This window comes from Pollachius pollachius, assembly GCF_949987615.1.
Source record: "Pollachius pollachius genome assembly, chromosome: 18".
NCBI lineage: Eukaryota > Metazoa > Chordata > Actinopteri > Gadiformes > Gadidae > Pollachius > Pollachius pollachius.
The window spans coordinates 15,346,171-15,371,691 of record NC_136951.1 but is presented as its reverse complement, the minus strand read 5'-3'; the positions used below and the strand labels follow the sequence as shown (position 1 = coordinate 15,371,691).

The following is a 25,521-nucleotide window of genomic DNA, read 5'->3' as shown; positions in this document are numbered from 1 at the left end:
CTAGATGGCAACATATCTGCCCAGTAGGCTGAGCCGGTAAAGGGGGATAATGGGGGCGCCAATGGATTTAAAAAGAAATGGACTAGCGGAGGTAGCAGTGAAGTCTAGGAGTCTGCAGCTTAGCTGAATACACTTCTGGCAACCCGTCTACCACACCAAGATCTGGCAACCCGTCTACCACACCAAGATCTGGCAACCTGTCTTTCCCACCAGGATCTGGTGGGAGTCTTTTCTAACAACTTTTCTGCCCAAAAAGTACATTCATCTGGGTTCACACACATTTGGTTTCACAATAAAATTGTCCGATATTGCCAAACTATTTAGTTTTACAGCTCCTCTGTTAAAAATGGATAGGTTGTGTTGTTGGGTGATTTCAACACAAAGTATGCAGTGTCAGCAAGAAAAGAATTTAACATCGGCATATTCCTCTATGCGTGTTGAAACAGAACCACATTTTTCAACACACATCTCTTGTCTTGACACATATTTCCTTTAATTCAAACAAACAATGCTTGCATGGTACATAAAACCCAACCCGGAAATATACTGTAGAATCCAAATAGCAAATGTTAGTTACATAATTCCATAAACATAGCAGAAAAGAAACAGGAACAATTAATCATATGTGTTGCATGCAGTATATAATGCAAGTGTCCTCTCTGTCCTCAATGCACAGGGGTGCATTTAGAGCCAGACGTCGCCAACATAACTTAAGGAAGTCCCTCTACACAAGGTTACAATTGATGTGCTTCCGATAAAACAAAGAAAAAAAGTATCTGCTTGTAACCGTTTGACCAGCAGAACAGCACATAGTGTTCCTGTCTTCGATCCAGAGTTCATTATTGCAGTATTTCTATTGCAAAGCTAAAAAAGAAAAAAAACATGGAGATTTGAGCAGGAACGGGTCTGTGGAAGACTTCATCTGTCCATCTTCTTTCTCCTCTTTGCTGCCATCCTTAATTTGCCTCTTCTCCTTCCTCTTCCCCTCCTCCTTCCTCCTCCTCCTCCTCCTCCCCCTCTTCAACTCCTATTTCCTCCTCCTCCTCTCCTCCTTCCGTCTCTTTCTCTTCCTCTTCTCCTTCACCTGCTTCTTTCTCCTCTTCTCCTACTCCCTCATCTCCTACTCCCTCATCTCCTACTCCCTCCTCCTCTTCCACTCCCTCCTCCTCCACTTTCTCCCCCTCTTCTCCTTCCTCCTCATCCACCTCTTCTCCTCCCTCCTCCTCCTCCTCCTCCTCTTTGGCTGTGCCGGCTGGCTCCACCTTCTGGCTCTCAGGGGCCGCAGCTAGGCTGTGTGTAGGGGCCCGAGGGAGCTCCTCCTCTGGGCAGGTGGCGGCCGCTGGCTCCTCTGGTTCCTCCGAGGCTGGGGGGTCTGGTGACGCCGGGCTCTTTTGGACCTCAGGGGGCGGGAGGTCCTCTGGGGCCTGCAGCTCAGCAGGAGACGCCGGGGCCACTGGATTGTCAAGGGCCCTTATAGCCTCAGGGGCCCCTAGTTCCTCCGAGGCCAAATCTTCCCCTGGAGATGCCGGGGGCGGTTGGTTCTCCGGGGCAAACAGATCCACTGGGGCCAGTAGGTCTTCGAGGGCCGGCGTCTTCTCAGGAGCCGGGGGGCCCCCGTTGTCCCCCGGGCCCCCGGTGGGGGGCTCCTCAGGGCAGACGGTCGGAGGGTTCTCCTTCTCAGGCGTGTTCTGCTCCTGCTTCACCGCGTCAGGAAGGGCCCCGCCACCTCCGGTGCCGGTTGCCTTGGAGACTACCTTCTCCTCCGTGCCGCTCCCCTCATCCTTCTGTTCAGCTGCGGTTGCGGTTGCGCCTCCTCTTCCTCCTCCTCCTCCTCCTTCCTCAGTCTCCATCATCTCCTCCTCCTCCTCCATGGGAGGAATCCCCGAATCTCCGGCGGGTAGCTGGGTCGGGGCGGCCGCGTTGCCGTCGGCCCCGGCGACGGGGCCCGCGCCTCCCTCGGAGGCCTCCTCCTCCTCCTCCTCCTCCTCTATCTCGTCCTCCAGGGGGGGGATCATGCGCTCCTCTCGCCCCCCGGGGAACAGCGTGTCCGGGTACACCGTCTTCACCTGCTCCTCGAAGTAGTCCTCCAGGTAGAGGCCGGCGCTGCCCACCTCCGACGTCACCTGGGGAGCGGGGAGCAGGAGGAGCTAAGACCCCCGCACCGGGACGAGCAACGTCTAAAGAAATGGATTCTGCTCGACATGTTTTCCATTTTAGATAGAGGGCTGTTCTGCTGCTCTCGTACGTCTACTTTGCTTGCACTCGATATACATTTACACTTTACATTCAGGGCATTTAGCGGACGCTTTCATCCAAATCGACTTACAATAAGTACATTTGTCAGAAGAAAGATGAACATTATATCACCGGTCGGTACAGTAAAGATGTTCATAGAAACGAGTGCCAAGCACTAGCAATCGCTAGGTTAACCCCTTCCCCGTACACAACAAAGACAGTTAGGATAAGACGCTACACAATGCTAAGTACTGTTTGTACTTATTACTTATTGTACTTAGTACTTATAGATATAGCATTTAGAATTGAAATAGATACAGTATCTCACGTGCACACCATCCAGCCGACCCGTTTGCTTAACTGTGTTGGCTGCCGGTACCTTGTAGTACTTGGCGCAGTTGGAGAAGATGAGCCGGACGTCGGTGATGAACTGGTCGGGCGCTACGTAGCGTGTGTCCCCCGGAGACCGGGACTCGAGCCTCCGCTTCACGATGGAGAGGTCCATGGGCGTCTTGATCAGCTCCTTGTAGCGCCGGGTCTCCTGGGGGGGGGGGGGGGAAAGACACAGACAGGGGCTCTGTGTTTTAGTATATACTGTATAGGAGAGCTTTCCCCCAACCATAGACACTGAAGCCTCTTGGGTCTGTCTGGAATGGATGTGGGTTCATGGGAGATTTGTGTCTTATAAGCTGTAGTTATTCAATTATATATTTGTTCATTTACATATCAATGAATGATTTATTTATTTTTTCAAAGTGTAAAAGGTCCCTTTAAAAGGTGACATATTATACCACCAGACAGGTGAGCGTGATTAGCCGTTTTGAAACTCTGCGTCGTGACATCACAAGTGGGCGTGTCCACCTAGATGTATGCTGGATAGATCGGTCTACCAGCCTAGCCAGTGGACTGGAGCCAACGTTGCTCGACTATCCGGCTAATCACACTCGTGGTATGGCACCTGGTGGTATAATATGTCACCTTTAAAGTTCTCTGTACACATGCTAATGCTAACGTGCCTAGCTAAAGCAGCTAACGCTAACGGAAGGGCTGTGGTACCGATGGCGCGGCGGCTTGCTGGAAGTCAGCGCTGAAGTCGTTGACGAACAGCCGGAGCAGCAGACGCTCGCACTTCTAGAATAACCCGGGAGAAAGAAGAACAGGTCAGGACCGGTTCGGTGGTTCACCTCCGTGGGGGTGAACATCACAATGTCAGGGTTATGAGAACATTCATTAAATTAATTAGTCTAATGTCTTTCTAGATTGTCATAGACATAACATAAGTAACAACACATTATAATTCTAGTAACTGTTATTACTATACTATAATTACTATATTACGCCATGTTTAATGTGTGTATGCACATGCAACAGGGCCATGGGAGTACACAGATACTATACTTCCATCAGTATATAGTTATTAAAAAATAATACAAAGAAAAAAATTCTTCTTCAGTATTGCCAATAAATGATTAACGTTTACTAAATGGTTGCTACTATATGTGACGGCCGTGGTGAAGGAGGTGATTCTAGCCTACCCGTCTGTCCACCGGGGGGAGGGAGGGGTCTTCTGTGGGGGGGGCGGTGTCGTCGCAGTCGTACCGCATCTCGGGAGAGACCAGGTCCCGGCAGAACGAGCAGAACCACTCGCCACTAGAGGGAGGCAGAGAGAGAGAGACAGAGGGTTTGAGAGATGAGAGGGAGGGAGAGAAAGAGATGAGAGGGAGGCAGAGGGTTTGATAGCGCTCCCGAGGGAGGGAGGGAGGGAGGGAGGGTAACTGAGTTTGTATGGAGCATTTAGTGTTAAGTGCGTTTAGTGTTCAGTGCGTGCGTTACCTTGGTGACTCGTGCAGTGTGGGGATGTGGCAGGCCAGGTGGTACACCTTGGGACACTTATCACAGCAGAGCAGCTCTCCTCCGTTCTGACACACCGCACACCAGTCCTCGTTGGGGTCGTCCTCCGGCCCCGTCCTCTTCTCCCCCACCGCCACCGCCACCACCGCCGCCACTTCCTGTGGTCGGGGCGGCTCTTCTTGTCCGGTCATGGGGTCGGAGGTCGGGATCTGCTCTTGGGGTGGGTCCGGCTGTATGGGGCCCTGGGATTGGGCCCCTGTGCTGCTGTCCGGCAAACTGGCCCCCACTGTAGACTGAACCTGGGGGCCACAAAGATGAAAATACAAACATGAGACTGCAGCGCCGATACTGGAGAGGAAGACGTCAAGAAGGGTACAAAAAGTGGCACCATAACTTGGACTATATTATTTTTAGTATCACTACGGTTGGTTTTTACTGCCTAGATGGATGGACTGCATTTATAAACCAGCGGCGACTCAAAGCGCTTTACAATTATTGCTAAACATTCACGCATCCATGCAGACATTCACACACCGACGGCGGCGTCAACCACGCAAGGCGACAGCCAGCTCATCAGGAGAAGTTTTGGGTGAGGTTCTTGCTCAGGAACACCTCGACACACACCTCGGGAACGAACTAGCAACCTTCAGGTTAGTAGTCAACCCGCTCTACCTCCTGAGCCACATGCCGCCCTGCCGTCACAGCTAAGATGGCCTTTGAAACACTTTGACATCTTTACTAGGAGCCATCAAATAGGCTAGTTGCAGCTCAAATGACAGGGGTGGGTGGGGCAAGTCATTCTGGGTAATGTAGTTAAACCACCCAGAAAAGGAGTCTGACATGACCATAATATTAAACCTATTTATACGGAGAGACAGACGGCAGCTCGAGAAAGACGGTGACAGGGGCGCCATGGGTTAGGAGCCCTAACCACACCCTCTGTGAAGAAGGAGATACCCTCAGGGAGCCACCAGGGGGGGAAATACGGATTCCTACTCAGATACAAAGAGGGACGACTATCAGCGATGAACAAACAACGACGAGAGTTCCAGGTGTTTGTGCGGCAAGATCTCCAAGAAGGAGAAAGGCCTCAATATCCACCAGTCTAGGATGAAATGCAAGTAGCTACTGCAAGCACCACAATGCACAAGTATATCGACCTGGTGAGACTATTTTTAGTAGACGGTTTAGGAGATTGGTTGCGGTCAACCAGGGGAACCCATCTGACTTATTACCTTGTATCATTATAATTATATAGATTCAAATATATATAATAATTATATACATGTCTGTGGTGCACTAGGAACCCACATTGTTTAGAAACATATATGTAGGTAAATATTATTAAATTTGTTTTGTCAATCTATTGACTATTTTGTCAATTTAGTGAATTCCCTGTCTGGAATTAATTACAATTACAATTAGGGCAATTAGCAGACACTTTTATCCAAAGCAACTTACATCGGTTAATACACACAGTGACACACAGACGGCAGGGTCAACAGCCAGCTCGTCAGGAGCAGTTAGGGTTAAGTGTCTTGTTCAGGGACACATCAACACACATTCCCCAGCTCCCCCCAGCTAGGGGGCGCTGGGGACCGAACCAGCAACCTTTCGGTTACAAGACAACTGCTCTACCTACCTATCTAATTTTTTGTGTTGGGTTGTCAATAGTTTGGTATCATTATTGTTCAGGGCTGACTGACATATAACTATAAAATGATTTAAAATATCGTATAATTTCAACTATGATGAATAAATAAATAGTAATTGCCAAATATCCGGGTGATGTTATTTATTACATTTTTACATGACATAAGTAGAAAAACAATAGAATGTAATAATAGCCTAGGTCTGTATAAACATAAGCATTTAGTAAAAAATCTTTCCGGTATACAAAATATCTCACCATGCCCAAAAAAGTACAACTTAAACTATAAGTTATATTATTAAAAGAATTACGCATTGCGCAAGCACCTGGCAGCTACAATTAGATAGCAGCAAATTTTTGGCTAGCAGCTAGTGAGACCAAGGTAGCTGCTAGGATTCACAATGAGCTACCACATGGCAGTCCCATCTAGCTAGAAGCTAAGAGCAGCAACAAGCTACAACGTAGCGGTCACACTGAGCTAGCATCTAGCTCGTAGTAAAAACAAGTTAACAGTCACAACAGGCCAACTGCTAGCAGTCCCACCCAGTTAGCACCCACGATAACTACAACCCAGTAGCTAGCGTCTAGACACTACAACGAGCTAGCAGCAACTATGAGGTAGCAGGTATCATCAACTAACTAGCTAACCGCTAGCAGTAACACCAAGGTAACGGCTAGCTGAGGGGGGTTATTCTCTTACAAAGTGGACATCGTCTTCGTCCTCCGGCTCGTCCTTGATGATGATGATGGGCCCGGGGGACGCTCTTCGGCGGCGCTTGGACGTCGGCGGCGTCGCGGGCTCCGACACGTACGGCTTCGCCCACGAAGTGGTCCTTTAAGATAAAGACAGCACACATTAATACACTACATACTCTGATACTTAGACACGGATACACCATCCACACACTCACAACCACACACTAGTATTATGCATTAAAACCTAAGTATTAAGCTTGAGCATGTCTGCTTCCAAGCAGGATTCAATAAGCAGTGTTGTGCCTGAACGCGTTCACTGAACGAAAGTTCATGAACTCGTTCATATTTTGGGCGAACGTGAACTGAACGTACTGTATTACTGCCTGATGAACGTTACTGTGAACGCGTTCATTCTGGTGTCAGTGAACGGCACGCTCACTCGGTTTAACTTCGTTCAATGGGGGGGTTATTTCTCTATCAACACGGCGGATGCGCGCGCAGATCGCCGTGTTGTTTGACCGGTTGCCATGGTAATCTCCGTGCGGTTCATTTGCAGTTGAGGTGTTGCCAGCTTACTGTTACATTAAACTGTAATCAGAAAAGGTGGTTATATGCTATAGACCCTATAGTATCTGTCATATAAAGGCTGGGATGAATTTCATATTATAAATATGTACACTTTATTTAGAAATTATAGACCAGCGCGAATCCCATTGAAACGCGAAGCGGTTATATGCTATAGACCCTAGAGTATTTGTGGTATAAAGGCTCAGACGAATTTCGAATTATAAATATGTACAATCCATAACGTTAGCTCTCTGGCTCATAGCTCAGCGGAGTAGAATACCTCCTAGAATCATTGCTTGTTGGCCGGAAACGGAAAGGGGGGCTGTTCACGTTTGGTTGTAGTCTTTTCGCTCGGTTCTCCATCTCATCAGTAGGGCTAGAACCGAGCGAAAAGACTACAATCAAACGTGAACACCCCCCCTTTCCGTTTCCGCCAATGAGCAATGAGTCTTCCAACAGAAATCAATGGGATTTACAAAATGCGCTAAATGTGCAATAAAACACGATAGAAACTGTATTTCGCTACGATACTTGATTCAACCACTCTATATCATCCTAGACAAAGGGGGCTCAATGTTCAAAATCCCGAAAAAAATGAAAAGCTCACAGCAACATATTGAAAAAAAGAACTATGAACTAGTTCATTTTTTGGAACTGTGAACTTAGTTCAAATTTTTGAATTATGAACAATTAACTGAACTAGTTCATTTTAAAATTTGTGAACTGAACTTTGAACTAGTTCACGAAGAAAGTGAACTTTCCCAACACTGTCAATAAGCATCTTGACACACGGGATGTGATCCTTGAACCACACTTTTAGTTTGTAGATTCGGTGAGATTCGCTTTGACTAGTGGATTTCATGTGATGGTGTCCTGATCACCATATTTCCCCAAAACAGTCATTTAGAAGACTCAATGTAGCTGGCTGTTTTACGTCATTTGTGCTGCGTGTCAGCGCATTAGGGTCAAGGGGATGTTTTTGCTGTAACCGAATGAGTAGCCAACTTGCACATGAAATGTGCCGTGTTCTTGAAGAAAGTAGTCTAATCCGGATCTCTTATAACTCACTTTATTTGTTTAAGTATTTCGGTATGTAACTATGAAGCAAAAGGAGGGGAATTGTATTCAGCACGCGTGTGAGCGAGTTAGGCGTGGCCCATGTGACGTATTAGCTCCGACTTCCGCGTCTGGGTTAAAGATGCTGCCTTCTGTGGCTGGAGTAGTTATTACAGCTTGTATGTTTGATCCTGCTCCCTTGTGGCTGTGTGTAGTTATTACGGCTTATATGTTTGATCTTGCTGCCATGTGGCTATGCAGCTTATGTGCTTAATTTACGTAACAAATGTGATTCATAAGAGTCAAGCGCTGCTTGTTGGCTAAGGGAACGCTGCTTATGTTTCTGGATGCATTAACCCAGCAGTCCAGACCAAGGGTGATGGGTACTTTACTAGACAGCTTCTGTTCCGATAAAAGACATGAAGTTATGAGCTAGGTGCTTTGAAACCCACCCAAAACAATTCACAAATAACGTCAAAAAGTTAAAATCACATTAAATCATTGAAAGTCGGCAGAGTGGGCAAGTGTCACCACACCCATAAAGCACACATTAACAGTTCCGTGATTGAAAGGAGGCGTTGGTCGTTCTAGAACTCACCCCGCTCCCCGTTCTGACGACGAGGGCTTCGACGCCGGCGAGATCTGTCTTGCTTGTGCTTTAGAGAAGAAGAGAAGGTCAAAAGGTCAATAGATGAACGGTGACATCGTCACAGAGCACTCACACTCTCCTTTATACCTCAGCAATTGTGTTTTTTTGTTTATTATCAATACCGTGTGGTTGTGTGCTATGTAGATGACTTTCGCCTTGACATAAGAATTTTACCTTCAATGAGAGTTTGACATAATACACATTTGATAACACACAAAACCTTCACCACCGCTAATGTGTTGTGTCACGTGTGTGTTGGTTTTCCTGTAGGTTCTGGAACATCGATCCTTTAGCCTGTTTGGTGACCGGTTGCATTTAGCTAAAAGCTTTCTGTCGTACATTAGAGAAATCACACCCTGACATAGCAAGCTAGTCTTAGTTGTGTTGTGAGCCTATCGTTAGGGGTGACCAGCTATGCGTTAAAAAGGATGTATTTTGTGCGTGGTGTACATCCACGGGACAGAAGTGGGTGTTTGTGTGTGTGTGGAGTTGTGCGATGTGCATCCTGGCACTTAATGTACGGCTTTATTGTATGTTGTACGTCCTGGCTGTTAATGTATGGACTTATTGTATGTTGTACATCCTGGTACTTTGTACTAAAATTGTACTTGGCATCGTGAAGCATCTTATCCTTGCTATCTTTGTTGTATACGGGGAATGGGTTAACCTGACAATTGTAAGTGCTCGGCACTTGGTTCTATGAACATGCTTTCTGTACCGACGGCGATATATCGTCGTTTCTCTTTCTTCCGACAAACATCCGCTAAACGCCCTGAACGTAAAGTGTAAACGTAGGAGGAAGTTGGGTGGAGAGCGGGTGGGGGTGTACCGTTGCGGTCGGCGGCGGCGGCGGCGGCGGCGGAGGCGTGGCTGGGGTCGCTGTAGCTGGGCTTGGGGATGGAGATGGTGATGGAGGGAGGCGCGCCGCCGGGCTCGCTGCGCTTCAGGAAGGACGGGTCGCTCAGGGCCCGCTGGAACCACACACACCAGGGCAGCCGTCAACACATGGAGCTCTGAGGGCCAGGCGGGCCGTTGTGGCGTCGCGGCAGACCCACTCGTGGGAGCTCGTGTGCAAGCTCACATGTGCAAAATGTCGGCCCCGCCCGGTGCCTCAACATTTTTCGAGTAACGAAAATACGTATAATGTGTCAATTTAGCAAAAGGAATACATCAAACTGAAGACATTGAATGCATAGGACTTCAGACGTCAGATGATACAGGCTCACATGCATTAGCACGTTAGCTCCTATTTGTTAGCACGCTAGCAAAGAGCCCCATTAGCACGCAAGACTATCAACCCCTGTGCTAGCGTATGGGGGTCAGCGGACCGAGCGCAGTGCCACCATGGAGCTCCATATAGCATAGCTACCTGCCTGTTAGCATTATTAGCATGCTAACAGGCCAGATACAAACCACACCTGGAGTTATACTCTACCTATGGGACATGATGGGGGGGGGGGGGGGGGTCGTACCTGGTGAAGCAGGGCCTGCGTGGCCGACCCCGAGGATAGTGTGGGGGGGTATCGGGAGGCCCCCTGCATGGTGTCCATGGGCTTGGGCGGGAAGCCGGAGCTGTGGATCAGTTCCCGTAGGGACTGGAAGCAAAGAGGTCAAAGGTCAGGTTTGACATGCACGCCCTGGGACTATTGTGCACATCCATTCATCTCTGATCCTGCTATGCCGCAGTCAACCTCCTAGCCATTCATCCATCTGTCCCTCACTCCATCATCATCCTTTCTTAGTCATTCATCCATCCATCCAGGTTCCCTTTATCCAATCAGCCAACTGTCCCTCACTCCATCATCATCCTTTCTTAGTCATTCATCCATCCATCCAGGTTCCCTTTATCCAATCAGCCAAGTGTCCCTCACTCCATCATCATCCATTCATCTCTGATCCTAGGGAACGGAACCGCAGGGGTCAAAGGTTAGGTTTGACAGACACGGCGAGACTATTGTGCACATCCATTCATCCATTTTTCGATCCGACCGTCGTCCTCCTGTCAGCACATTCACTTTTCACCCCATCAATCCGTCCAACCGTCCCTCACTACATCATCCATCCATCCATCCATCCATCCATCCATCCATCCATCCATCCATCCATCCATCCATCCATCCACCCTCCCCCTCCCCGTCCGTCCGCCTCCCTACCTGCGGGGGGAACCCGGTGTTGTGGAGCATGGAGGAGCTGGGGCTGCGCGGATTGGGGTGGGCCCCCCCGTACTTGCTCCTCTGCTGGGCCAGGCTGGGGGGCATCTGGGAGGGGGACGAGCCGCCCGGGATGGGCCTGGTGGGGGGGGGCGGGCCGGGGGCCCCCTGGAGGGGGCCTGGGACCCTGACGTTCTGGTACCACGACCAGTGGTTGGGGACGGGCGGGCGGTTGGGCTGCTGGGCCAACTTCTCCACCTGACGTAGAGCATTGGACTACAGTACAGTTATATAGTTATATACAGTTATATACTGTACAGGAGACAGACTACAGTACAGTTATATAGTTATATACAGTTATATACTGTACAGGAGACAGAGACTACAGTACAGTTATATAGTTATATACAGTTATATACTGTACAGGAGACAGACTACAGTACAGTTATGTAGTTATATACAGTTATATACTGTACAGGAGAAAGACTACAGTACAGTTATATAGTTATATACTGTACAGGAGACAGACTACAGTACAGTTATATAGTTATATACTGTACAGGAGACAGACTACAGTACAGTTATATAGTTATATACAGTTATATACTGTACAGGATACACAGACTACAGTACAGTTATATAGTTATATACAGTTATATACTGTACAACAGACAGAGACTACAGTACAGTTATATAGTTATATACAGTTATATATTGTACAGGATACACAGACTACAGTACAGTTATATAGTTATATACAGTTATATACTGTACAGGAGACAGACTACAGTACAGTTATATAGTTATATACAGTTATATACTGTACAGGAGACAGACTACAGTACAGTTATATAGTTATATACTGTACAGGAGACAGACTACAGTACAGTTATTTAGTTATATACAGTTATATACTGTACAGGAGACAGACTACAGTACAGTTATTTAGTTATATACAGTTATATACTGTACAGGAGACAGACTACAGTACAGTTATATAGTTATATACAGTTATATACTGTACAAGAGACAGACTACAGTACAGTTATATAGTTATATACAGTTATATACTGTACAGGAGACAGACTACAGTACAGTTATATAGTTATATACAGTTATATACTGTACAGGAGACAGAGACTACAGTACAGTTATATAGTTACATACAGTTATATACTGTACAGGAGACAGACTACAGTACAGTTATATAGTTATATACAGTTATATAATGTACAGGAGACAGACTACAGTACAGTTATATAGTTATATACAGTTATATACTGTACAGGAGACAGAAACTACAGTACAGTTATATAGTTATATACAGTTATATACTGTACAGGATACACAGACTACAGTACAGTTATATAGTTATATACAGTTATATACTGTACAGGAGACAGAGACTACAGTACAGTTATATAGTTATATACAGTTATATACTGTACAGGAGACAGACTACAGTACAGTTATATACACTGTACAGGATACACAGACTACAGTACAGTTATATACAGTTATATACTGTACAGGAGACAGAGACTACAGAACAGTTATATAGTTATATACAGTTATATACTGTACAGGAGACAGACTACAGTACAGTTATATAGTTATATACTGTACAGGAGAGACTACAGTACAGTTATATAGTTATATACTGTACAGGAGAGACTACAGTACAGTTATATAGTTATATACAGTTATATACTGTACAGGAGACTGACTACAGTACAGTTATAGTTATATACAGTTATATACTGTACAGGAGACTGACTACAGTACAGTTATATAGTTATATACAGTTATATACTGTACAGGAGACTGACTACAGTACAGTTATATAGTTATATACAGTTATATACTGTACAGGAGACTGACTACAGTACAGTTATATAGTTATATACAGTTATATACTGTACAGGAGACTGACTACAGTACAGTTATATAGTTATATACAGTTATATACTGTACAGGAGACAGACTACAGTACAGTTATATAGTTATATACAGTTATATACTGTACAGGAGACAGACTACAGTACAGTTATATAGTTATATACAGTTATATACTGTACAGGAGACAGACTACAGTACAGTTATATAGTTATATACAGTTATATACTGTACAGGAGACAGACTACAGTACAGTTATATAGTTATATACAGTTATATACTGTACAGGATACACAGACTACAGTACAGTTATATAGTTATATACAGTTATATACTGTACAGGAGACAGAGACTACAGTACAGTTATATAGTTATATACAGTTATATACTGTACAGGATACAGAGACTACAGTTCAGTTATATAGTTATACAGTTATATACTGTACAGGAGACAGACTACAGTACAGTTATATAGTTATATACAGTTATATACTGTACAGGAGAGACTACAGTACAGTTATATAGTTATAAACAGTTATATACTGTACAGGAGAGACTACAGTACAGTTATATAGTTATAAACAGTTATATACTGTACAGGAGACAGACTACAGTACAGTTATATAGTTATATACAGTTATATACTGTACAGGATACACAGACTACAGTACAGTTATAAAGTTATAGAGTTAGCAGCCGGGCTGGCAGCACCCTGCCTAAAGGAACAGCCGGTAAGCAGAACAGCCTGGCCGGTAGCACCCTGCCTAAAGGAACAGCCGGTAAGCAGAACAGCCTGGCCGGTAGCACCCTGCCTAAAGGAACAGCCGGTAAGCAGAGCAGCCTGGCCGGTAGCACCCTGCCTAAAGAGAGAGAGAGAAGGGGTCTACCTGCATCTGCAGCTGAGCGAGGGTGCTCTGGCGCTGCTGCTGGCTGGCGGCCGACAGACTCCCCGACGACCCTTCACCTCTCGGGGGCATGGGGGGGTTGGCCACGGGCTGGCGGCCAGGGGCCCTCTCCACCAGAAGAGAACCTGGAGGGAAACGCGCGTTTAAACACTCATCGCTAGTCGTCAAGATCGCCGTACACATCAGTTCACAGATCCGATTTACCTGTTCAGGTCTTTGTTTGATTTCAGTTCTCTCCATCTTTAATCTCATCCGTATCATCTCGTCTTTCAAATCATTTCAGCGAGTCTCCGTTTTATCTCACCGGTTTCATCTCAACCTCTCAAGTAATCTACCATTATTATCATTATCATTATTTAACACAGAATAACGAGTTAGCACAGTGTGAAACACAGAGATAATGAGTTAGCACAAATATAATGAGTTAGCACAGTGTGTAACAGAGATAATAAGTTAGCACAAAGATAATGAGTTAGCACAGTGCGTAACAGAGATAATGAGTTGGCAGAGAGATAATGAGTTAGCACAGTGCGTAACAGAGATAATGAGTTGGCAGAGAGATAATGAGTTAGCACAGAGATACTTAACCCGGTGTGAAAAAGAGATAATGAGCTAGCCCGTAGTGTAACACAGAGATTATGAGTGAGCCTGGTGTGTAACACAGATAATGAGTTTGCCCGGTGTGTAACGGAGATAATGAGTTAGCCCGTGTTGTGAAACGCGGCGGTTCCTACCCAGGTCGACGTTGGAGGCCCAGAAGCCCGAGCGACACTGGAAGCGGACCGAGCTCTGGGGCACGATGGACGGGTTGCAGTTGGCCCGCATCAGGTAGTGGATCTGGAACAGGATCTGAGACCGAGAAAACTACAGTCAGCATGCAAGGTCAGAGGTGGAGAGCAGGACCTCCGGCGCACCCCTCATGACTATACACCGAGGCAGTGGTTCCCAACCCGTTAATGGTGTGTGACCGCTTCTTAGGTCGTAGGTCATGATTAATAGGTCATAGGTCAAGAGACCCCAACATTGTCAACCCATCCAACATCCGTCTGTAATATCAATGTTACATTTACATTCAGGGCATTTAGCCAACGGTTTTATCCAAAGCGACTTACAACAAGTACATTTGGCAGAATAAAGAGAAACAACGATACATCGCTGTCTGTAAAGTAAGGATGTTCATAGAACCAAGTGCCAAGCACTTACAATTTCTAGGTTAACCCATTCCCCGTACACAACAAAGACAGCTAGGATAAGGTGCTACACAACACTAAGCACTGTTTTTAAGTGCCAGGATGTACAACATACAATAAGTGCGTAAGAGGGGTGTGGGGGTGAACTCTGACCGGACTGACAGCAGCTCTACGGTGAGTGGGGGTGGACGTGGGGGGTGTATTCACCAGTCTCTTGCAGTACAGCAGGGCCGTGGTGCTGTGGCTGGAGGTGGCCCACTTGGTGAAGCGGATGACGTGGTCCAGGTGCCTGGTCAGTGAGGAGACCTCGTCCTGCTGCTTCTTGAGCCCGATCTCGTGGTCCTTGGTCAAGGTCTGAAGACATCCGCAGAACGTGCACCACGGACGTTACAGTGGGGGTTAACCAGCGGGGAGGAAGTCGGGTTCTAACTAACGATTATTCACCTCGCGAATCATTTTGAATGATTGTTTTAGTATGAACTACACGTGAACGCTCCAAAAATAAACAAGATAACACTTTTTGCCGGGATTTATTTGTTTTTATTAGCGTGACGAGACGACCGTCACACGCAGGAAAACAATAATCCCGAGTTCTCAATCATGGGATATTAACCCATAACCCGAGATAGCGAACCAATCAAATTGCGCCATCTTAGGAGGTTCACGTATAGCATATACTAATGTTCTTTATACCATACATATGTATGTATGCATGGGACACAAAACAGCAGGAAATGCTTTGGATGGTTTGAGAAAACCGTAGGATGACTAGACATGTTTGGAAGTTAGGGTGGGACATTGTGTGATTTTATTAATACAAGTCACTGGATGTTGTGTGTTATGTTGTAATGTGCTTGACTGGATATTGTGTTATGTTGTAATGTGACTGACTGGACATAGTGTTGTAATGTAACTGACTGGATATCGTCTTGTGTGTTGCTTAATGCTTTAATGTGAGTGTCAATAAAGCTGTCACAGTGTCAATAAAGGTTTGGACGGACCTCCAGCTGGTTGACCAGGATCTTGCCCTTGCGGTTGATCTCCATGATCAGACTGCAGATGGACTTCTTGATCTCATTGGTCACTAGCTTGCGGTTCTCGTCCACCTGCTGCAGCCTGGGAGCAGAACAATATGTTAAAGACCAATGGTTCCCAAATGGGGGATATCTTTTTTACAAGCCTTTTCAGGAGTACCAGCTGCAGTTCCAGTACTGCAGCTGGTCCTCCTGAAAATGCTTGTAAAAAAATATGTATTTAAAAAAACAACAACTCTAAGGACTCTAATATATGTTGGAGGGGGTACACTAGTAGAAAAAGTTAGAGAAACAACGATATAGACACACAATACACGTCCTTCTAACACCATTGCCGTGTTCCAATATCCATACTATCCGTACTTACTAGCCTAAGTTTGAGTACGTAGGGCGTTCAGATTCAGATTGGGCGAAAGTAAGTGTACTGAAAGGACCCGGATGGTGTACTCAAAACGGTCAAATCGCAAAGTGTCGATCGATGTACACTTTTCGTACTCAACGGCAGCCATCTTAGCTACGTAGCGGAAGAGGGCTAAGCCAAAGTCGGCGCATTTTCCACATAGCCTGCATTAATAGAGTCATTTTGTAGTTTTTATAGCTTTTATAGCTTTTTATAGCTGCTGGGCGTAAAGAGTTCGCCGTTCAAAGTGGGATGTTTATTGCACGGGAGGAGCCGCGGCGGCAGTCGTGATCTTGATTTCCGGTTAGTGCCCCACGGAGTATTCGATTTGGAACAACACTGACATCTGAAAATTAGCGCACTTAGTGAGTGCGGATAGTGTACTTCGTTTAAGTGTACACAAGGAAGTATTGATATCGGAAGATGGCACACGTACTTATTAAGAGGAAGTCATTTTGCATACGCTCTCAAAATGGGTTTCTAAAAACGCAAAACATCTGGACAGAACGAGGTAGCATTTGCCGTGAAAAACCGTTTGAATACAGTAATTTGAAATAGTTTGTGCATGGCTGATTATGGATGACTGCATGCATAAAATGAATGGGGGGAAACGCTGCAAAGTGCAGAGAATTGAGTCTTTCTGGGTGTCTGTTACCCAGAGCTGATGCAGGTGGACACCTCCTCGATGGCTTTCCTCTTCTGCTGTAGCTGCTGGGTCATGTTCTCCAGGTACTGCCGGTGGTTCCTGTACGCGTCCTCCAGGAACTGGTAGCTGCAGAGAACCACACCAAGTGTCAACACACAGCTTAGGAACCATTACAGCTGGTAGATGCAGAGAACCGCACCAAGTGTCAACACACAGCTTAAAAAACATAAAGGATGGTAGCTGCATAGAACCACCCAATGGATCAACAGAACCACCCCATGGATCAACACCCAGCTAATGAATGAAGCATTTTCTTAATCCTTGAGGGGAAGTTAAAGAGCAGACGGTTTAATAAAAAGTAAAAAAAACGTTAATTTTACATATGAAATTTAAATCTGAAAAGAACTGTAAGAGTAAGCGTGTAAGAGTATAATATGTGATGCTTCATGAAACCAAAACGTTGATCCTACTAGAGCCAGTGTAAACAACATAAAATGCCATAGGGGTTAATCTGACTGTTACAGTGGGCCGCTGTATGTCTGGACTGTCAGAGAGTCAAAAAAGTTGTGAAAACAATCCATTTTGAAGACCATTCACAATCCTATTTAAGATATTTGAGGGCCTAAAACGCTGATGACTGGATTTTAGACTTTTTAAGGACCCACGGAGACCCTGATGAACACAATCCCCCCTTTTGGCCCAGCTCAGATAGACCCGTGAGTGAAGGCGCGGTGTGAAGATGCAGGCGGAGGACGCCGTACTTGTGGTCTTTGTGTTTGAGCAGCTGGCAGTCCCTACAGGTGAGGCGGTCGCACGTCTCGCAGAAGAGCTTCAGCGGCTCCTGCTTGTGGACGTCGCAGAACACGGGCCGCTGCGTCGACATCCCCACCGCTTCTGGAAGCCCACAGCCAATTAGAAGGTTAGACATGTCGAAGACACAGCAATCAACAGGCGGCGAGACGTCATTGTGATCCGTTCAATTGAAAGAGGACCGCTGGTACGAATATGAGGGTTCCTTGCCCTTGCATGCGTAAGGGGGGGTCGAGACCCTTTACAGAGGCCTCATCCCAATATGGATTACGGGTCTGTTACTTTTGTGTACCAGGGCACAAGAAGTAAGGGAGTTTTTTTCTTGCCCTCTGGAGGGCCAGGGTCAGGGGCGGTGTCATACATATATGGCCTGTTAAGCCCTTTGAGACTGTACCTGTGATTAAGGGCTATATAAATACAATTCAATTGAAGTGACCTTATTGAGTTGAGATAAGTCTACTACCTGTGCCCTGGTAGATAAAGGGACAGACCCATAATCGGTATAATGAGCAACAGGTGTTTAGCCTGTGATTACACCTGTGTGAAAATGAGTCTATTAGGGAATATCACAGATGGTGGCAACTTCAACATTGAAACCCGATCCCTCCATAGTCCTGCTGTCAAGACACAACTGAGAAAATGAAAATAGCCAGTAGTGGCTAAGACAATGGTTATCTTAGGGACAGGCACTTTTTGGGATGTTGTGGTTCATTATTAGAATTGTTCCGATACCAGCATTCCTCCGATACTGCTTAAAATGGGGTATCGGCACGTACACAAGTCTATGCGCCGATCCGATACCATCACATAACTAGTTAATTTACTACACAGGCAAAGAACATCACAAACACGTGCTGTGCTGCGTTCGTTAATGGTCGGAGCTCGAAAGTTGGAATAGAAAAAAAAAAGATCATGTCCGACCTACATGCGTTCGAGCTACCAAGTCGGAAAAACATGGATGCTCACGCTTGGCTACGAGAAGATATACTCGTATCGGCAGATACTCAAGTTCAGGATCGGAATCAGTCCTAGGAAGGAAAAATTGCATCGGAACATATCGATTGATGATAATTGACGGTATATTACCTGGGGACATCTCCTCCTTCTGCCGAATGGTGTGATCTCTGGTGAACTTGACCCTCTGGTGGGCCTCGATGCAGGTGACGCACAGGAACTCCACGCACTCCACGCAGTAGCCCGTGGCCTCTGTGTTGTCGTCGCAGCTCATACACACCTGGACGGGAGCGGAGGAACAGGTGTGAGCCCACCTCAGGTCTCAACAGCCCCCTGGTCACCATGGAAACCAGGTGAAGACCCCAACCAGGTGAAGACCCCAACCAAGGTGAAGACCCCAACCAGGTGAAGACCCCAACCAAGGTGAAGACCCCAACCAAGGTGAAGACCCCAACCAAGGTGAAGACCCCAACCAGGTGAAGACCCCAACCAAGGTGAAGAGCCCAACCAGGTGAAGACCCCAACCAAGGTGAAGACCCCAACCAGGTGAAGACCCCAACCAAGGTGAAGACCCCAACCAGGTGAAGACCCCAACCAGGTGAAGACCCCAACCAGGTGAAGACCACACCCAGGTAAACACCCCAACTAACTACTGCAGGCGAGGGCCGACTGACCTGGCTGTTTTTTTCCACCGTGCTGCTCGGCATCTCCGCAGAGTCCTTGACGAAGAAGTTGTCCAACACGTCCATCTCCCAGCATTCCTGTCTGCAGACCGGACAGCGGATAGCGCCCACTAGTGGAAGGGAGAGACGCGCAAACGATGAGACACGGAGGGAACATCTTTCGCTGGTCACATGCTTGGTGTTCTCCTCACTGGTTTGACCATTTAAAAACCACAACCACTGTTCCTAGACCAGAGGACAGGAGACCGTGGCCACACAGCATACAAAGATTACAATAATGACCATAGTGATGAACATAAACCGATTTGTAGGTCTGGGTAAAAATATCGATTTATCAATGCACTGCAATTTATTTGTTCTTGATTCAATTTCGAGTCAGAATTTTTTTTAAATCGATTATTTCCACAAAAAAAAAGAAACATACTCAGTCATTGTAATCTAGAAGCGAGTATGCCTAAATGTACATGTCCTTTTACATTCGTCCATGTTATGATTATTTAAATGGTTAATTAATTTTGAAATGGTTAATTCTAAATAAAATGTAGGTATTTTTGTCATCTGCATGTATTATTGAATCGATATCGAAGCAATTGTATCAATATCAAATCGAAATCGAATCTATTTAAGACCAAAAGAATTGAATTGAATTGTGAGGTACCTGGCAATACCCAGCCCTACTGATTTGATTTGTGTTTCTCGTGCTTACAGTTATACATTGTTGATTACAATTCAAAAGGGTTGATTCAATGGGAAACAAATCCTTGGACTTTGTGGTGTCTAACTGGTCCGACACTAAGACCGTCAGGATGCAAATGTATACTTAAGTGAACAAGAACTCGTCACGCAATCACACACCATTACTAGAATGGTTTACTGGAAACGAAGTCTCACGACTGATCATCTCTGTTCCAGAGGTTCGACAACGCCAAGCCAAGTCTGGGGGGAGATCTCACGACTGGTCATCTCTGATCCAGAGGATCGACAACGCCAAGCCAAGTCTGGGGGGAGATCTCACGACTGGTCATCTCTGATCCAGAGGATCGACAACGCCAAGCCAAGTCTGGGGGGAGATCTCACGACTGGTCATCTCTGATCCAGAGGATCGACAACGCCAAGCCAAGTCTGGGGGGAGATCTCACGACTGGTCATCTCTGATCCAGAGGATCGACAACGCCAAGCCAAGTCTGGGGGGAGATCTCACGACTGGTCATCTCTGATCCAGAGGATCGACAACGCCAAGCCAAGTCTGGGGGGAGATCTCACGACTGGTCATCTCTGATCCAGAGGATCGACAACGCCAAGCCAAGTCTGGGGGGAGATCTCACGACTGGTCATCTCTGATCCAGAGGATCGACAACGCCAAGCCAAGTCTGGGGCGAGATCGCACAGCGCCTACATCGGAAACCAGCCAGAGCACCGCCGGAGTTACGCAGTTTCCCATTTTGATTTGGAGATATCCTTTCATGGCTGCAGCACGACAACATTGTAAAATCCAACCAGAGCAACTGTAACGTGACCGATACAAAGAGAATCTGAGGCAGCTTCAACCACGGGGCCTCCATCTGTTAAGGCCTCTAGAGGTGTGGAGATAGAGAGACAGAGAGGAGTAGGGTCCCTAGAGACAGAGAGAGAGAGGGGGGGTTGGGCGATGGCACATGTGGTGAAGTGTGAGAGCTTTCTTCAAGTTGGGCAGGGCCGGTATGTATCCTGTGTGTCTTGCAGTGTGGGCAAACTAGCTCGAGAGTCTGGGCTTCCAAGCAAAGCCAGCTAATTACAAAGCACCCTGCCCTGCCCTAAACAACAGCCTCACGAAAATGCAATTCGACTGGACACAACATTTAAATGGCTGTTTGGAAGTGTATCCTGCAAGCTCTAAAAACAGCCAAAACAGTGCAAGAATAAGTTTATCAGTGAAGCTCCAGCCTCGGTGAACAGCATATGGATTATATAAAATACAGATCAACGTATTTTTATTTTACGTGTAAGAATTACAAGCAACTAGCGGTGAGGTTGCAGATTGTGGCCTGTATTGTGTGTGCCAATCGGTACTTCCCAAAGGATGACATCGTCAATGACAGCATAGAGTGTCAAGGGATAAGATACCTTTATAGAGTTATGATTAGTGTGTAAATGTAAAACTATTGGTCAAAGCTTAATAAAAGTAAAGAGCCTTCTACATTGAAGACGATTGTTTGTTGCTGTTTTTTTCAACTTCATTAAAATTATTTCAAATCATAGGGCTAAATGGTTCTTTAAAACACATACAAGAGCTCTGTTTGGGGAAAAAGCAACATTCATTTAATTATTAATTAAATGAATGTTGCTAATTATTAATTTGCACCAAGTTCAATTTTTAACAGTTCTACTAAGGGAATAAATATATTCAACCAATCACAATCATGTATCTTTGTCAAAGTCACCATGGACACTGTATGCTGTAAGACATGGCCAAAGTCACAGCCCATTTATGTTTCTTAACACACAGTCCTCTTATTGGATCCATAATGGTGAACTACATTTATATACCAAAAGAATGACAGCCTACTTTCAGTGATTGAAAAGGGAAACAACGAAAAATGCAAGTCTCCAAAGCATGGATGTATTTAAGACCGCACACCCCCATTCATCATAATCCCACTCATCCCCAACTGCCATTCACAACACGACTTTACACTTTGCGTTAAAAAGTGTGAAAAGCTCGACTAGGCTCTACGAGGCATTGCTACAAGAAGGTCTAGCATCTAGGAGACGTACGCATCCCATATACAACAATGCTCATTACAACACTCTTGCACAACGACGGTACTCAAAAAGAATCACAAAGAAGTCAAAGCCATTGGGACATGGCTACGGACCTCTTTCACAGAACCATTAACCGAAAACACTTTTTTTTTTTAAATGTTCTGTCTAGAGCCGTTTGTCCACTCTGGGCTTCTGTACAAACATGGCGGAGCAACAATGCAGACCCCATGGGATAAGACCCCATGGGAGAGGACCCCATGGGAGAGGACCCCATGGGATAAGACCCCACGGGATAAGACCCCACGGGATAAGACCCCACGGGAGAGGACCCCATGGGAGAGGACCCCATGGGATAAGACCCCACAGGATAAGACCCCACGGGAGAGGACCCCATGGGAGAGGACCCCATGGGATAAGACCCCACGGGAGAGGACCCCATGGGAGAGGACCCCACGGGAGAGGACCCCATGGGAGAGGACCCCCCACGGGAGAGGACCCCATGGGATAAGACCCCACGGGAGAGGACCCCACGGGATAAGACCCCACGGGAGAGGACCCAATGGGAGAGGACCCCATGGGAGAGGACCCCATGGGATAAGACCCCACGGGAGAGGACCCCATGGGAGAGGACCCCATGGGGACCCTCGCAGATTTTGTGAAATGTGTACATTTGTGGAAGATGTCCTGAGAAAATAATGGAAAAACATTTCCCAAAAAACTGGTTATTTGGGGTATTTCTTGGTGGTGTAGATGGTGATGCTGCTACCATCTTATTTCTATCCCTAGTCAGGCTACAAAATTACCTTCTTGAATGTAGCCTTTTAACATGCAGGATTTGATAATCCACTGATCAATGAAAGGTTTTGCTTTTTTTTTTTCTGCCAAATGCTCAATTCCATCATCCAATGGCTGTTGGCAGGTCACATGTGTAGTTGATTTGCAAGCATTTTAATGCAATTCATTATAGCAAGTCGTTCTGTTACAGCGGTCGTACATGAATTGTACAACAACTTTACAGGGTCAAGATAGTTGGTCAGAGCGTTTGACTGCCCTCTGTCCAGTCTACCGTAAGGCAACCTTCAGAAAGAAATAAACGCCTCAACCTGCTTCTTAATGAAATAGATCCATTTCCCCTTTAAATTCGCGTCTGCAAAATCTGACTAGGGGAAGGCAATGCATAGACACAGCCCAGAACAGATACTAGCATCTCCATTAACATGTTGATGGGTGTGAAAGGTGATTCGTTCTAATATTTGACCCACAGAAATAACACTTCCTAATAATACACTACCCCAAACCAACCACACACACTAAAACAAATACTTTTTTTTCTGTAATTTTCATAGCATTTTTGCACTTGAATCATCCGTGGCTGTTACCACTACCACTCAAACACTTTACTACAGCTCATTACTTATTATTTATTACCACTGTCTTGGTTTCTCTTATTATTACTTAATTTATTTTGTTATTATTATTTATTATGCTATGCTGCTACTTATTTTTACTAATATTTATTTACTGTATCTTGTATTGTTGCTGCTGTGTGGCTGTGGAGGAACCAAGCCTAAGATACTTAAGATGTTAAGAGTCAATCTTATTCTGTTTTACTTGGTTTGTTGTGGTCCACTTGGAACTGGGGGTCCCGCCTCGGGTCTGCGGTCCTGAAGGGGGGCGGTAGGCATCTCTTGCAGAAGGAGTGCAGGCAGGGCAGGATCTTGGGCTCTCTGTTGTTCAGACTCAGTTTACAGATGGGACAAGTGTCCATGAGCCCGAAATTGGCCCCCAGCTGCTTCAGCCTCTCCTCCTCTGCCGGCAGACTCTCCGCCTCGTTCTCCACGATGATCACAATGTCGTCATTGTCCACATTTTCCGAGTTTTCATCCATTTTGATGGATGTTGTGTGTCCTGTGATGTATCGACTATTTTTCCAGCGATAATCAATGAGGCTGTACGTCGCCTTTGGAAACAAGCGATTGTTTACAAAGCTAAACAATATGACGAAATGAACACGTTATGGATCCCATAATTGACGCCTTAATGGGATCACCTGCGGACGTTTCTTGTCTCTGAACAACATAATAACGTGAAAGATAACAGAAATAACATCTAATACCTCTGAATAATAGCAGCCACTTCTCTCCGTTCAGATGCTACGTTAGCTTCGCTAGCTTTCTTTAAAACTTGAAATAACGAGCACATCGATCACCTTAAACCACGTTCCTCGGGCTTCTATAGTACTTCTATGCTGTACGTTTAACTGGAACCACGCCGAGTGTTTAATTATTGAAGTTATAGTCGATATTTCATCTAATAATTGATGAGTGAAATGCTAACTTCTAAACAGAGGTTTTCTCCTTCTTCTTCTTCTTCTCTTGTTTTAATTGGTGGCCAACACCCATAATATCGGCACGTTACCGCCTCCCACTGGACTGGAGTGGAGATCATTCGATTTACTGGCTCCTAAATAAATGTACAAATATTTAAATATGTTTAATTAATTAAATCGATGTCTTTAAAATCAGAATTCTGAGATTAAATTCAGAATTGCGATTTTAAAGTCAGAACTCTTTTCATTCTGACTTTAGACTCAGAATTCTGAGATTAAAGTCAGAACTCAGAAAAAATCTGAGTGCTGAATAATATTAATTACATGTGGCCCTTAACCTCTTAAGCCGTCTGAAAATAAGTATAAATCAGGGATCCTGATTTATCCTGATTTATACTCTTATTTACATTTACATTTAGGGCATTTAGCGGACGCTTTAATCCAAAGCAACTGACAATAATTACATTTGTCAGAAGAGAAACAATATATTGCTGTCGGTACAGTAAAGATATTCATGGGCCAAGCACAAACGATCGCAAGGTTAACCCATTCCCTGAATACAACAAAGATAGAAGTACTATATATAACTTATATTGAACAACATCTACAAACCAAAACAAATAAATCATAACAACAAACAAACTATTGCTTACATTCTATCAGTTTTTGAAATCTTTAGAAACTGAAAAAACGAAATTAAAGCAGTCATCCCCTGACAGTTTACTAGATACTTAATCATTAACTCATTTGTACCCTTTAACCGCTCAGCGCTTATTTTAATATTGCTATCTGACCCCCAAACATCCAACAATTTATGGACCCTGGGTGTGACACCGGATGACAAGGGAGCGAATCTGAATAATGAATGTGACAAAATGTCATAACCTGCGATTCATAAACTTGGTGCGGCCGATTTGACCTTTGACCCGGTGTGATCTGTTTTTGGTGATCGTGCACTTGTCCCTTAGACCTAATACGTATTTGATCTTATTTTATCAAAAGGTAAAATGAGTGATGTGGGTGGACTTCCTGGATGCTCTAAGTCAGTGGTTCCTGGGGGGTTCCCAGGGGTACTTT

At 45.5% G+C, this 25,521-nt stretch overlaps 1 protein-coding gene across 1 annotated transcript; it reads right to left on the bottom strand.

The window, feature by feature from the left end:
• On the bottom strand, window positions 1–24,466 carry trim24 (tripartite motif containing 24; the record flags this gene model as incomplete). Its single annotated transcript, XM_079755937.1, has 20 exons — window positions 23,727–24,466; window positions 19,365–19,483; window positions 18,823–18,970; window positions 17,688–17,820; window positions 16,936–17,052; window positions 15,848–15,962; window positions 15,054–15,200; window positions 14,391–14,505; window positions 13,639–13,781; window positions 10,859–11,113; window positions 10,178–10,300; window positions 9,535–9,676; window positions 8,655–8,712; window positions 6,438–6,570; window positions 4,069–4,385; window positions 3,771–3,885; window positions 3,292–3,366; window positions 2,615–2,776; window positions 1,173–2,123; window positions 1–147 (listed from the first exon to the last, which is right to left on the bottom strand). Exons 1-20 carry the CDS (start codon window positions 24,001–24,003, stop codon window positions 1–3), a joined length of 3,792 nt encoding a protein of 1,263 aa, XP_079612063.1. The 5' UTR covers window positions 24,004–24,466.
• Window positions 24,467–25,521: the final 1,055 nt, after the last annotated feature.